The sequence below is a fragment of the Erythranthe guttata genome, chromosome 10 (assembly GCF_056151865.1).
Source record: "Erythranthe guttata isolate IM_541 chromosome 10, IM_541, whole genome shotgun sequence".
In the NCBI taxonomy this organism is placed as follows: domain Eukaryota; kingdom Viridiplantae; phylum Streptophyta; class Magnoliopsida; order Lamiales; family Phrymaceae; genus Erythranthe; species Erythranthe guttata.
Window position 1 is genome coordinate 14380703 of NC_142542.1, and position 14785 is coordinate 14395487.

The following is a 14785-nucleotide window of genomic DNA, read 5'->3' on the forward strand; positions in this document are numbered from 1 at the left end:
TATGAGAAGAGAGTGTCGTAATTTGACCTTACTTAAGAGGTGGCCCTAATTTAGTCTAATAATAATAATCTATTTTTTATAAAGAATTGGTTTAAAGTTTACATATGTGGTGTCAGATCTACAAAACTCTTTCTAAATTGTCAAAAATAGCTAATTCAGTTACAAACTTGTGGTCTTCTCTATTTCTTTGAACATATAAAAATATGTTTGAATCTTTCAATGTCGTGACAGGTATAAGAATGGCGAGCGTATCTTCTTCTTCTTCAGAGGAATACAAGAAACTCGTAAACGAGATTACCAAAGGGAAAGAAAAAGTGAAACATCTAAAAGAATCTTCTTCCAAAATCGGAGATAGTGTTTTAGAGAGTAAGTTGGTCTCGTACGAGGAGGCTCTATCCCTTCTTAAACTATTTGCTCCACAAGGACAATGTCAGTACAACGTTGTGTCATCCTCATCAGACGAAAGGTGATTAATATTTTTACTAAAAAAAATTTATCATAAATGTATAAAATCCAAGGTGGTTGTTCTTCACTCTTCGAAATTTTCATCGATTAGCATATATTTTGTTCGGGTCTCTTTGCAGCGCACGGGTGACAGTGAGACCTAAGGTACCATCCGAAGAATTCGACGATGGATACAGTTGGAGGAAGTACGGCCGAGAATATATATTTGCTCCCCTTCTCACAAGGTGACGAATATGTATGCATGCTACTTGATCTAATCTACTTCTTTGTGCTCAATATACTACGGTCTCTCCCTTTCAAAATAATACACGTGTCTTTTAAGGTTTTTACACACACATGTTAAGAAATGATCGTTAAATATTTTTTTCTGAATGTGCAGAACCTATTACAGATGTATAGATCATGTGAGGGAAGGTTGTATGGCTATGAAAGAAGTGCGTATGTCAGCATATGAGCCGAATGCAGTTGATATCACATACAGAGGGAAGCATACATGCCTGAGGTCGGCACATGTACCACTCGAACAAGTCCTCGGGATTTGACTCTCAAAAATGGTTTGGTTTTTCGGTGTTCTTTTTCATTTTTTCTTTACCAGGATGAAATTTGAATTGGTTTGGTTTTTCAGTTCAAATGCTAAGGATTGAATTTTTTCCAAAAGTACTAATTACGACCGTATTCGTCTGATCTCCACCCCTATGTAATAATCAAGTTACGGGAAATGAATATCTGAAATGATGTTTCAAACTAACATTATTTGCTTTTTTAGACTATTCGGAACGCATTACACAAAATAAGAGTATGAGAAATAATTAACCAAAGAATTTAAGATATTTATTAAGGCACCTAGGTGCAATAACACGGCACTGCGGTGCCACACTACAGAGAATTAGGTTGCAACCTAAGCATCCGGGTGCGCTTAAACGGCACCGAGGTGCCTGTCTACAGAGAGAGAGAGAGGGCTTTCAAGGGCTCGTTATCTTTCTTATCTGGCACCGCGGTGGAAAAATACAGAAAGTGAGGTGAGATCATCTTTTTTTTTTCTTTTTTCTTCTCACCTGAAAACTGGGTATGTAATTTAACAACTACATCTGACACAGTCACACGAGCACATCGATAAACACGGGAGAACAACAAAAATATGAGAGCCTAGCTAGAGCTGCTAAGATTCCAAAAAGCAATTAACATTGGAATAAAGAGTATTCATCTTGATATTTCATCTGCATACTCGAAAAGCTCAACAAAAGAATAATAAATCACAGAATTAAGGACAATTTCTAACCGAATATGAGTGAATAAAAATGAAAAATCTCATGTTTCCACAACATAAAAATCAAAATCCGGGTTCAGTAGGAGAGAAATCCTCAACTTCCACAACATCTGATAATGAGCTTTCAAAACCTGTGTCCAAGTTATCAAAGAAAACTAATCAGCAAAAGGTGTCATTTTTCATATATGGTTGAACTAAGAATGCTGGTAAATGAGCTATATTCACATTTTAAACTAAAAAATAAATCAATAGAAAGATATGATAATTACCTCCTTGCTTTTTGTCAGCAACAAAATCATATCATTAATTGCCGACACCAAATTCGGAACCAAAACTAGTGGTCGATCATAGAACTTAAATTGCAAGTCTATTACTGAATATACCTCTTACCTACATTCCAAATTTGGTCTTTACACATTTGAATCTAAAGCTTAGGGGTTATGATTCTCAAATATTCATTCGTCGAATCACATTACTGGACAACAATGTAAATAGCATGAGTTAAGTTAGGAACTACCTGTCCCAAAGATGACAGCCTAAGACTGATGCCCCCTTCACGTACACGCTATTCTCGGCTATCTGAAACACAAATAAACAAATCCAGTTGGACTAATCATAAATTGCAAAGCAAATAAAAATTCAAATGGAGCACAAATGTCTTTCGCGTACAAATACCTCTAGTACGGTCCTCTGAATCTGGATTAACAATGCTTTTCATGCTAGGAGACTTGATAATATGCAGAGTCTGACCGTCAATAGTTATCTTCTCAACCCATTCAATCTTTTTATAATCCCTTTCGCCTACGCTGCACGTATGTTTGAGCTTATCACATCCTGAGATCACCAATTCTTTAAGAGATTTGGGCAAACCATCAATTGGCAATGAAAGAAGTTTGGGACAATTAACGATTGTTAGACATTCAAGTTTTGTATCGGTAAGCACCGGCAACTCCTTTAGCATTTGGCACTCATTGATTTCAAGAATACGAAGATTAGGGAAACGACTTTCACCGGAAACTACAGACATTCCCCAAGCAGTCATTTTCTTCATCTTTACTATCTTGAGAGACTCCAGACATAGTAATCCGGAAAACCGACTACTAACAGTGTCCAACATAGGCATCTCTTCAATGACAAGCGATTTAAGATTTTCCAGTATCCTCAATTCGTTCAGGACGGAGTTCTTCGTACAACGCATCAAGTGAATAACTGAAAGCTGGGGCAGAGTGCTCAACCAATTAGGAAACTTTTCACCATTATAATTTGCGATCACCAACTCCTTCACATTTTTATGGGGACAAAGACCGTCAAGAACTTCTTCACCATTTTTTACTGCGGCCTTCCATACAAATTCGATCTTGTCAAGGAATGGCTTCGTGTGTAGGCTAGCTTCCTTTGCATCATCATGACTAAGTACATACTCAAGATTTACAATGCAAATGGATCCTCTTAGCATATCCATGTCTTTAAGATGTTGAATACCATGATGAATTTTACTCTTTCCCACTATAAACGCAGACAACGTTTCAAGATTCACCAATTTACGAAACTCCAATGGCATGTTTTGTAGCATACGTGCACTAAAAATAAGATGCCGTAGAGTAACGACGTTCTTCATGTTCTTTGGCCACTGCTTAAGTCCATCACATTTCTCAAGCTTTAGTGTCTCTAAAGCGGTGAGCTGCCCAAACAAATCGGGCAACGCATAGAAAGGATTCCCAGAAAGATTGAGAAGGCGAAGACGCTTCATTTCAAAAATCGAATGGGGCACATTATCAATACCCATATTGCTCAAATCTACCACTCTTGCGTGCTTCATATCTAAAAGAAAATCAAACGAGACCTTGGTTGTGTCACTACTTTTGGATGACACTATCAGAGTCCGCAAGTTCTTCTTGTGTGAGTTTTTTGGCACCACATTATGCACAATCTTGCGGTCCACAAACATATGACGGGTTCCTTTTGGGAAGACGAATTCTTCTTTGCTTGTTTGTTCAACTTCGAAGACGAATTCTTCTTTGCTTGTTTGTTCAACTTCCCGGGAAAGGCAGATATCACCGGATATAAACCGGATCATGCTGTGAATCACATCATGGATTTTGTAAGATTCTTGCCCCTTCGAATTTTGGTTTATGGAGAGACGGAAGAAAGCGGCCGATAGCAACTTCTTGAAGTAACCGCAAGCAACATCTTCCGGGCGCATCTTTCCCGTGGGAATTACTAAACCTTCTGCCATCCAGAGTAAAACCAATTCATTCATTGTGAATTCGTGAGAACTCGGAAAAAATGAACTATAAACCAAGCATGCTTTTAGCTCTAATGGAAGTTGAAAATAGCCAAGTGCTAACACCGGGAAGATTTGATTTTTAATCTCTGCCAAGTGCCATAAATCGCAGCTCAAAACGTACTCCCACTCGGTACGACCACGCTTGTAGCGGAGCATTGTACCAATAGTCGTCGCTATGAGAGGAAGCCCTTTGCACTTTTTTGCTATTTCCATCCGAATAGGCTCCAAGTGTAAGTCGTCTATATGCACTCGGTTCTTGATAATTAGTGAGCAATATTCATCGGTTAAGTCCTTCAAAACGATTGAAGGGGCGGTGCCGACAATTTGGGACACGGCCGTACTAGGAGTGGTAACCAAGACCTTGCTTCCTTTTAACCCGAACATGAACGGAGAAAACAATTGGGCCCAGTCCTCATAGTTTTCACTCCAATAATCATCCAAAACCAATAAAAACTTGTTCCCATGAATCAATTTCTGAAGTTTCATTTGAATGGAATCAATGTTCGATAACTCACATCTTTCTCCTAAGGCAGACTCTATTATAGACCTTGTGATGCTGATGATATCAAAATTTATACCCACAGAGGTCCACATCTTCAAATCAAATTTATCACCAAGTCTAACATCATCACCGTAAGCAATTTGTGCTACAGTTGTCTTTCCAATTCCGGCCATACCCACAATAGGTATGACAGAAACATCATCTCCCTCGTCGGCCAACAATGTATCAACAATATGTTTAATTTCTATGTCTCGTCCAACCACACGCATCTTGTCCACCACAGAACTGTAAGGCCTAGATTCTAAAACCTTCTTGGACCTCTCATTATTGTAAAGCGACTCAATATTTCTTTCAATTTTTTCCAACTTCTTCACTCGATTTGCTACTTTAGTGGCCAACTTTGAATCGAAAGTCGAAAGAAGCATGTTTCTTACCTCCGTTTCTCCTTCATTGGAGGAATTTTCAGAGAGCTTGGCTCTGTATTTTAGAACATCCAAATAAATTCCATCGAGCAAATCGTCGGTAGAGTACACGACTGAAACCGCAAATTCCAGTAAAACCTTCCATGCCTTTTCGTTAGAGGAAGTCCATCTAATTTCTTCCATGCTATCCAACATAGCTCTTATCTTCTCAATCTTTCTTTGCAGCTCCATTGTCGATTTATCAATATTCCAAACTGCAGAGAACTGCTTCGCAGCTTGACTTGCGAATTTCTGCCCTAGTATTCGGAGTGGAGTTTGTAGAAGAGGATTCATTTTTCTGCTGGTTGCGAATATGAACAAACACTAGCTTTGCTTTATTTTTAGTGAAAAGAAAGCAAAGACAAGAAAACATAAAACAAGAAGGAAACGGCTCTGTCTCTGTTTTGTACAAACTTTTTTTTTTTTTTTTAAGCAAACACCACAATGGTGCCACAGTACAGAGATTCAGGTTTCTCAGATGCGCTAATCCCGGCACCGAGGTGCCTGTCTACAGAGAAAGCTTCATTCAACCACCCAGGTGCGCTTCTCTTGCACCCTCGTGGAACATTACTGAAAGTCGTGTTTTTCTGTCGGATTACATAAATTGAATTTCTTTTTCTCATCCGGTAATTCTTTTTCTCTTATATATATGTCATATGTGTGTGTGGTTTAGTGTATTTTTAGTTTCTTATTTACAAAAGCATTTGTATCCCCATTCACTAGTGCGATGCAAGGGATCAATTTTCTTTTTCTTTTCTTTTTTTAATTCTTTTTTGAATAAAATAAAATTAACAAAAACTTTTAACAGTTGATATATAATATAATATATACCAAAAACATTAAAAATAAAAATTCCATTTTAGTTAATTTGAAGTTATCTTGGTCACGGACCTTCCAGAAAAACAAGTCCCATATATAATTTGAAGTTATTTTTTTACATTGTTTCTAAATTACTTTAAACTAATTTTAAAAAAAAAATCAAAATAATTAACGTATATGGAAAGCAATATAGTTAAATTACATGGAACATCAATATAGTGATTAAATTGTTATCCAAATTCTTGAAATGTGAAGTGTTGACCATATTTAGGGGTGGAAATCGGGCGGAATAGATTGGAAATGGTTTTTTCCGAAAAAATCCATTATAATTTTTAAATGCCTCGAAATTGGCGGAATTTCGGAAATTTCAAAAATTGTATTACTTTATAATCTCTTGAAACAAATTTGGACATAAAGAGAATTTACACAATGTCTTCACTCTTTTTCGGAATTCTATAGCGAAATGCATGAAAATCCAAAAACTAATTTACCAAAATTGCAATAAATAGAACCATATGTAGAAAAAATAAAAGTTCATTACAAATAAGTCCATCAAGGAATACTTATTCACTAAGGGGTCCACACAAAAAAAAATTTTGCCAAAAAATCATGATATTGTCAAGAGGTCTGTAAAAGACTAAAATACCCCCCCACATTTTAATATGCTCTAATTTCATCATTTTTATTTAATTTAACCTCAATTTGACCCCAAATTTCTCAAATTATTCAATTTTGAGTACAATTTCGTTCGTCGCCGCCGTTGACTATTTTTTTTTTCTCCTCCTTTTTTTGCCGGTTTTCGGCGTTGACTCTTTCGATTGTTTTTCTTTTTCGTTTTATTGTTATTTTTCTTCTTTCTGCCTGCGGTTAACGCCGGTCTCCGGCGGTGTTGACTTTTTTTTTTTTTTTTTTTTTATTTGATTTTTTTTCTTCAATATATTTTTGCTTGTTTAAATAAATAGTAATATTGTTGTCGTTTATAGTCATATTAACTATATTACTGTTACTCTGTTGCACAGTAATATTTACACAACAAAAATCACTAATATTGTGTAATAGAGTAATATTAATATGTTGTTCGTTCAACATAAGTAAACATAATAAAAAGCCAAAATAATTAATATTGATGTGGTTGAGAGTAATATTATTGTCATCCATATTACCGTCAACCATAGTAATATTATTGTGTTTTTAGTTATAATACAATAGTAGACAATAATATTATTAAGTTAATCGGTCAACAACTCAAACAAAACAAAAAATCCAAAAGATTATATTTATGTGGTTGAGAGTAATATTATTGTGTTAATTTTACAGCCATATACATTATTTCGCATTTATTTATAGTACATATTTAAGGGATAAAATTGGCGAAAGAGATATAACCCTTGAACCTAGAATAATAAAAATGGTTGGTCAGGGACTATGCATAAAAACACTAAAAAAAGGGTAAATTACAACCACACCCCTCAGGTATGCTTAAATAATTTTAAGGTCCTTATGGTATCGATAATTACATTCACCCCCTGAAACGTAGTTAGAAACTCTAATGGGATAAGGCATTGGATACATTATTCCGATAGGGTTATAACGGACTATTACTTTTAGCTAGTGGTGGAGATAACAATAGAATTATGGGGTGACATAGCTCCCACAACATTTATTAAGTCACTCATAACTATTTGTTGTCTCCACCACTTCCTGAAACCAATAGTCCGTTAGAACTATATCGTAATAACGTATCCAATGCATTAGAGTTTATAACTATGTTTCAAGGGGGTGAGTGTAATTATCGATACCACAGGGACCATAAAGTTATTTAAGCATACCTCAGGGATATGGGGGTAATTTACCCTAAAAAAAACAATATACAACACATGGTTTTTTATATAAGAAAAAATGCAACAGATAGTTCTGAAACTAATTATTTTTTTTCAAGGTTTTTAGTTTATTTGACCCTTAGTCAAAATTTTCATATAAAATATAACATACATTATATTATGGAATTACAAAAATAAATCAGAAAATTATATTATATATTTCGAAAAATAATCAAAATAATTGTAACTAAAGTCGTCGGGAATCGAAATTTTTGGTAGTTTTATATAAAATTCCAATTCCGTGCCAAAAATGCACGGTTCTAAATTCGGATATTTTTTAATCGGAATCTGTGGAATTCCAAAGTTGCATTCCGACACCCCTAACTACATTGCATTTTTTCTTTTTCTTTTTATTTTATTTTATTTTATGAAATATATGTATGATGATGTTTTTTTTGGTATGTCTCATGATTTTAAAATTATTAAAATATATTATTGAAATGATGTATAATGATGTTAATTTTAAATGTATTAAAAATGCCCATACTAGCTTATCATCGAATCAAGTTAATCAACTGATGAATCTTTAGTGCATTAAATATTAAAACAATTAACATGGATCATGCAATTAATTCGTTAAACTTAATATTATCCATTTGTCCATTCTTTTATTTTATAATAAAACTTATTTATTATTTGAAATTTGAAATATATATATTAACATTGTATATTAATGTACATTTTGGTAGAATTTTATACATAATGTATAAAATAATATATTTTTTGAGTTAACTACGAATAATTTAATTTAAACTTAATAATTTATTCATATCTTGGAATATTCTATTATCAACATATATAAGCGTTTAAGAGAAACAAGGTCATTTTAACCATTAACGTGTAGAAGAACCCATACAAATATTGTATTAGTGAGCAAACATTTACATTTTTATATTCAATATGATTGAAATATTTTATTTGATCATTCATATTACACAATAACTAGAAACTTATTTTATATTAAATTAATCATATATAATTTTATTTATTTATAAAACAATTAATAATGTGATATTTTAAGCAATTAAGTCTTAAATACTGTAAATTATCAACTAAAGTAGTAAGAATAGTGTGTATATATATATATATATATATATATATATATATATATATATATATATATATATATATATACTAGGGGAGTCGCACCGCGCATACGTAATGCCCCGTAGATATGAAATTTCAAAATTTGTTATATATTTTGACGGTCTATTATATACAATATCATACAATTAATTTATGCAAAGAGACAGTACAATAAAATAAACATAGTTTCAAGTAGCATGTAACATAAATTGCTTAAGATATTGCCGTAACCACAAAAGAAGTTCTCAGTTCTCAGCATTAAGAAACAAAAAGAAACAGTTGCTAAGAAGAAAACAAAAGTTGCTAAGAAAAAAATTGGGTAAATTACATCCACACCTCTGAGGTATGCTTAAATAACTTTAAGGTCCTTGTGGTAACGATAATTACACTCACTCCCCTAAAACATAGTTAGAAGCAATAATTGGATAATGCATTTGATATTTTATTCCGATAGAATTCTAATGGTATATTAGTTTCAGGAAGTTTGGAGACAACAAAGAGCTATAAGTGATTGAAGAAATGTTGGGGAGCCATGTCACCCCCTAACTCTATGTTGTCTCCACCACTAGCTAAAAGTCGTAGTCCCTTAGAACTGTATCGGAATAATGTATCCAATGCATTATCCCATTAGAGTTTCTAACTATGTTTCAGGGGGTGATTGTAATTATCGATACCACATGAACCTTAAAGTTATTTAAGCATAACTCAGGGGTTGTTGGTGTAATTTACCCAAAGAAATTAAATAAATATAAGGATAAATTACACCTACACCCTTGAAGTATGTTAAAATAACTTTAAGGTCTCTGTGGTATTGGTAATTACAATCACCCCCCCTGAAACATTGTCCGAAACACTAACGGAATAATACATTGGATAAGTTATTCCGTTAAGGTTCTACCGGACTATTATTTTCAGGCGGTGGTGGAGACAACATAGAAAGGTAAGATGTGACATGACTTCCCAAACATTTCTTAAATCCTTATTACTTTATATAAGAAAGATTTATAATTTTTCATCATGGTAGCATTAATGCCCCCGCGGAAAACAAATATAGTGCATATCGGTCCCCAGGACATGAAATTTTGGCTCCGGTAATTAATTTAGGGGTGCGGCTGTAATTATCAATACTAGAGGGACCTTAAAGTTATTTTAGTATACCTTAAGGGTGTAGGTGTAATTTACCCTAAATATAGTCATGACTCTCAGGCATATACATTATAGGGTAAATTATGAAAATCACCTGGACTTAGGCTAAATTACAAAAAGTACCCCAAATATCCGTAATTACCAAAATTCCCTCGACATTTGTTCCAATATATAGTACACCAACCCCCTTATGATGTGATTTTTCACGAAAGCTTTTTTACTAGAGAGTAATTTTGACCCTTAAAAAGAAATTCCACGTCTGCAGGAGTACAATTGACATTTTTCGGAAAATATTGCCTAGACTCAAAAATATTTTATGAGGAATCAGACACCGTAAGGAGGTTGGTGCAAGACGGAAACAAACATTGGGGGTATTTTAGTAATTACGGATAGGTGGGGGTATTTATTGTAATTTGGCCTACATTCAGGGGGTTTGAAATTTACCTTAAATTATATATTATTTGAAAAAAAATATAACTAAACAAATGCAAAATCTAAGTAATCCATGGAAAAATAAATAAATAAATAAAATAATAAGACACGTGAAACTTGCTAGTTAACCAGAACCAGAGAAGTAGAAAGCAATGTAAAAATATAATTCAGACACAAACTTTTTAATGTAAAGATAATTTTTCAAGATCAATCCAAATGTTGTTTACATGTGCAATCTCTCGTCTTCCATCCTTGTAGTACAACCGCTTACTCATTTTAGGGCAGCAACGTACCCTGAGATCTTGAACCGAAGCCGGCAATTCAGGCAAAGAAATCATCTTTTCGCAGTCGTTTATTTCCAATGATTCGAGTGAGCGGAGATGCAACAGAGACGGAAGAACCGTAAGTTCCGGACATGATCCAATCGTAACATCTTTGAGGCATGGGAAATCACCATCCTCCATTCCAGACCATTCCACAAGGTTCGGCATGTCGTCGATACTCAATTTCTCTAGCTTCGGAAATGCAACTTTAACACGAGTTTCGGACTTTCTGCAGAATAGGGAATTAATATCCCTCACACTTGTCATCTCCACAAGATCGAGGCTCTTAAGAGACGGCAGTTCGCCAAACGAGGGCAACGTGTCGCAATTTATGCATCTTATGAGGAATATTGTGGAAAGATCGACAAAAGATGGATTGGTTATCCAACTCGGAAGCTTCGAACCACAATAATCTGAAATGTCTAAAACTTTAAGGTTAAAATGAGGCTGCAGACATTCTAAGATGTCGGTTGCATCGGGGTTTTCGACACTACCCCAATACAAGTACAGATTATCTATGCGTTTCTTATCGCACAATGCAGCTGCCTTTGCTTCTTCCGCGTTAGATACATTATGAAGATTTAGGATAGAGAACGACCCGGCGATCTCGTTCATGTTTTTCAGCTCCGTTATTCCGCACCCATCGTCGGTTTCCCCCACGATGAACGCATCTAATGTTTGGAGTTTGGTTAAGTTTCCCATCCCACTAGGCATGACCCTCAGCTGGCCAAAAATCTGGAGGTCCAGGTGGCGAAGATTAATCAAAGACCCGAATCCCCGTGGCAGTTCGTCGATTCCAGGGCAGTCCCTCAATCTTAATGTCTGAAGAGAAAGAAGAAGATCGATCGACTGAGGCAATTGATCGATGGGAGTGTTGGAGATGTCTAGGAATCTCAAAGAATCCAAATACTTGATGGAACACGGTACGTGTGTTATGTTGCTCGAGCTCAGATCCAATGTTTTTAAGAGCTTCAAGTGGGGAAACCTTAAATTGCACATTTTATTCCTCGGAATACAGAGATTGACAACTAAGAGTGTGCGAAGTTTCTTGAATTTTGTAAGAGCATCATCAACTAAAGCGTCGCCATGTTTACGACAGTCCCATGTTAAGTGTAGGATTTCTTGGTTGGTCGTATCCAACTCATTACCATCTCGGATTCTTACGTAATCGCCTCGTTGGATAATGAACCTAGCAATTTTGGATTTGCCGTTGACTTGGTAATGGGAAAGATAAGCAGCAGTTGGCTTTGCAGGTACGATGATATTTTGATTAAGCAAAAAGTCGAAGCACAAATTACCCACGTCCTCCATTCGTTTCGTCACTTCGAGTTTGATGCATTCTTCGGCAATCCACATTTGTACCAATTTATCTTTTGAAAATCCGTAATCCGGAAGAAATAGGGCAAGATGCCGAATACAGTTCCAGTAATCTATTAGGGGAACTTGCGAATTTTCAATGTCTTCTTCTTCTATGCCATGTTCTTCATAAGCTTTTCGTCGTTTTGCTCTAAGATTAATTTGTTCTGTAGTTTCTTCAGAGGGAGATGCTTCATGTTTTATAGCAGCAGGTAACTTCATCTGCAAAGGTTAACCAAAAACTATACATATATACAACAGATTTAAAAAAAAAAAAAAATTAATAAAAAATTATGTAGGGACCTTTTGGTTGAATGAAGTGGTGGCAGAAAGCTGATTGAAAAATGGATGGCAAAGAAGTTTCTCGACTGCCCATCTATTTTTTGATTCATCATCTTTGTGTGTCTTCATACAAGAAGAGAGAAACCTATACAACAGCTCGAACAGAAGATAGATCTTCCCCTTGATTTCGATAACCTCGACACATTTCAAGAGGTTCGGATGTTCCAATTTCATCAGAATCTCAATTCCGCCGCCGCCGCGGCGGAATTCCTTCAAAAAGTATTTCACGCCCGTCACCCGATCGACCACTTCGTAGATCTCATTGCCCGTTCCTTCTTCTCCGGTCAGTTGGTGTTTCAGATATGACATGTTAGCCAATCGGTTAGCTCCCATCATTCTTGGACAATATTATACTCTACCCATCTCTTTTTTTCAACAAACAAAATACTCTGTTTTTAACAACAATCATTATAATAATGGGTCATATTTAGGTAATCACAACAATAATTCTACATTATTCTCCAATTTGTACCTGTTTTACCGGGTTTTTAGCACTTTGCACCCTTGGATTACACCATTTTAGCACTTTGCACCCTTAAATTACAAAATTAGCATAATGCACCATTTAAACATAGCTTGTTTGCCACTTTGCACCCCAAATCACTTTTGGCTTAGAAAACTTACCTGCAACTTGCTCGAAAACATGGAAGATTGGCAAATTCATAATTTTCTTGTTATCTATCCTCTTCTCCCAATTGTTAATCACCCTTCCACCATTTTTATCTTTCATGATCCCTTTAATCAAAAACTCCTAATATCTTTTTAGACATTTCTTTCAGTGATAAATCAGTCAAATGACACAATAAGGCTATTGGGAGGTTTATTTGTTGGCAAGGAGGTGGTGCTTATTAGTTTCATGATGGGAGGAATTTTGTGCTCCCATTGAATAGTATGGATCTGAAAAATGATTAGAAAATAGCGTTACAATGGAATAAAACTTGATCTTCTGAAGGTGTGGTATCGAACTCTTGTCTATGTATTACGACCATTCTTGAGTTTTAGTTCAAAATTTACATATTATGGCAATTAGAAATGGCTAAAAAGAATTTAGGTTTTTTTTTTTTTTATTAAAATGACGAAGGATAAAAATGGTAGAACGATGATTAAGAATTGGTGGAAGAAGATAGATAATTAGAGAATTACAAATTTGTTCATTTTCCAGATTTTCAGCAAGTTGCAAGTAATTTTTCTAAGCCAAAAGTGATTTGGGGTGCAAAGTGCCAAACAATTTATGTTTAAAGGGTGCAATCTGCCAATTTTGCAATTTAAGGGTGCAAAGTGCCAAAAGGGTGTAAAAAACACAGGATTAGTCTTGTATTTTTTTAGATGGATGTTGTTTGATGGATTTTATTTGATTTACTTGTCGAATTTGATCTGTATCAAATTTTATTTTTTTTTGAAAAAATTGCAAATTTTTTTTTTTGTGAAATTAACCCCAAATATATTGCAATGAAAGATAAAAAACATATTCTAAGTGTTTTTGGACAAAAAAAAAATTCAAATTATCAAAAATATTTTCATTTAAAACAACCAAAATCCATATAAAACTAAATTAAAAAACAAGTAAATCAAATAAAATCCATCAAACAACATCCATCTAAAAAAATACAAGACTAATCCTGTGTTTTTTTCTTCCTACTAAACACGCGTTTCACACCCGCCTGTGGGGCATCGGACGAGCTCGATGGCGGTGGAATTGGCCCTATCGAGCTACCTGGAGGTGGTGGTGGGGCATCCGACGAGCTCGAAGGAGGTGGAAGTGGGGCATCCGGCTCGATCAATCTGACAATATCATTTAGGGTCCCCCACATGACCGTATGAGCGTCGGATGGCGCAAGTCCCCGCACCTCGCTAAGTGTACCCTTCACCAACTCCAAAATTTGTGAAAGTTGGACCTCCTTATCGGTACCACCCTCTGGACGAGCTTCATGGGGTCGAGGTCGATCCGCCTGGGGTCGAGGTGGATGGGCTCCATGCCTACTCAGTTGTAACATGCATCTGGGTCGGAACCAATTCATGTAGTCCGGCGAAGTGTCCGCCTCCCCGAGTTCAATTTCAACGGACCCCGACTCCTCGTCCAGACAATACTCCTCCCACCGATCAGAGAATCGTTCGCCGTACGCAACGAAAATTGAGTTCTGGACCGGTCGACCTTTGCTAACTAGAGCTTTGTACATATCTTTTGACATGTATGCACGACCTGGAATGATTTGCACCCGGTTGAACTGCCTCAACACTCTGTCCGGATAATATGCCTCGAAGTGGTCCATGCAACATATCATCCCACTAAACCAAGCAGAATCTGGCATCGGGAAACGATCACGAATAGCCGTATACGGTGACCATAAAACCTAGTAAAATAAATAAAAAATTAGATTTAAAAACCTTCTTAAGTAGTAATAACAAATTATTAAACTGG

At 35.5% G+C, this 14785-nt stretch overlaps 3 protein-coding genes across 3 annotated transcripts; 1 reads left to right on the forward strand and 2 right to left on the reverse strand.

The window, feature by feature from the left end:
* The first annotated feature begins 239 nt into the window (after positions 1 to 239).
* LOC148767623 (putative WRKY transcription factor 46) lies at positions 240 to 1109 on the forward strand. The gene is made up of 4 exons (XM_088824709.1): positions 240 to 466; positions 585 to 689; positions 845 to 967; positions 1061 to 1109. The coding sequence occupies exons 1-4, from the start codon at positions 240 to 242 to the stop codon at positions 1107 to 1109; spliced, it is 504 nt and encodes a 167-aa protein (XP_088680835.1).
* A 686-nt stretch (positions 1110 to 1795) lies between these two features.
* Positions 1796 to 5276, reverse strand: LOC148767624 (putative disease resistance RPP13-like protein 1). The gene is made up of 2 exons (XM_088824710.1): positions 2408 to 5276; positions 1796 to 1863 (listed from the first exon to the last, which is right to left on the reverse strand). Exons 1-2 carry the CDS (start codon positions 5274 to 5276, stop codon positions 1796 to 1798), a joined length of 2937 nt encoding a protein of 978 aa, XP_088680836.1.
* A 5166-nt stretch (positions 5277 to 10442) lies between these two features.
* On the reverse strand, positions 10443 to 12699 carry LOC148767625 (putative disease resistance protein At3g14460). The gene is made up of 2 exons (XM_088824711.1): positions 12328 to 12699; positions 10443 to 12246 (listed from the first exon to the last, which is right to left on the reverse strand). Exons 1-2 carry the CDS (start codon positions 12697 to 12699, stop codon positions 10528 to 10530), a joined length of 2091 nt encoding a protein of 696 aa, XP_088680837.1. The 3' UTR covers positions 10443 to 10527.
* Between the last annotated feature and the right edge of the window lie 2086 nt (positions 12700 to 14785).

What these genes read in the sequence shown, in the direction of transcription:
- LOC148767624 (XM_088824710.1), bottom strand. Translation starts at nt 5,276, where the DNA reads ATGAATCCTCTTCTACAAACTCCACTCCGAATACTAGGGCAGAAATTC. An exon ending in TTCAGAGGACCGTACTAGAG is followed by an intron (nt 1,864 to 2,407) that starts GTATTTGTACGC and finishes ACTTGGACACAG; the next exon opens with GTTTTGAAAGCTCATTATCA.
- LOC148767625 (XM_088824711.1), bottom strand. Translation starts at nt 12,699, where the DNA reads ATGGGAGCTAACCGATTGGCTAACATGTCATATCTGAAACACCAACTG. An exon ending in CCACTTCATTCAACCAAAAG is followed by an intron (nt 12,247 to 12,327) that starts GTCCCTACATAA and finishes TAACCTTTGCAG; the next exon opens with ATGAAGTTACCTGCTGCTAT.
- LOC148767623 (XM_088824709.1), top strand. Translation starts at nt 240, where the DNA reads ATGGCGAGCGTATCTTCTTCTTCTTCAGAGGAATACAAGAAACTCGTA. An exon ending in TCATCCTCATCAGACGAAAG is followed by an intron (nt 467 to 584) that starts GTGATTAATATT and finishes GTCTCTTTGCAG; the next exon opens with CGCACGGGTGACAGTGAGAC. An exon ending in TTTGCTCCCCTTCTCACAAG is followed by an intron (nt 690 to 844) that starts GTGACGAATATG and finishes CTGAATGTGCAG; the next exon opens with AACCTATTACAGATGTATAG.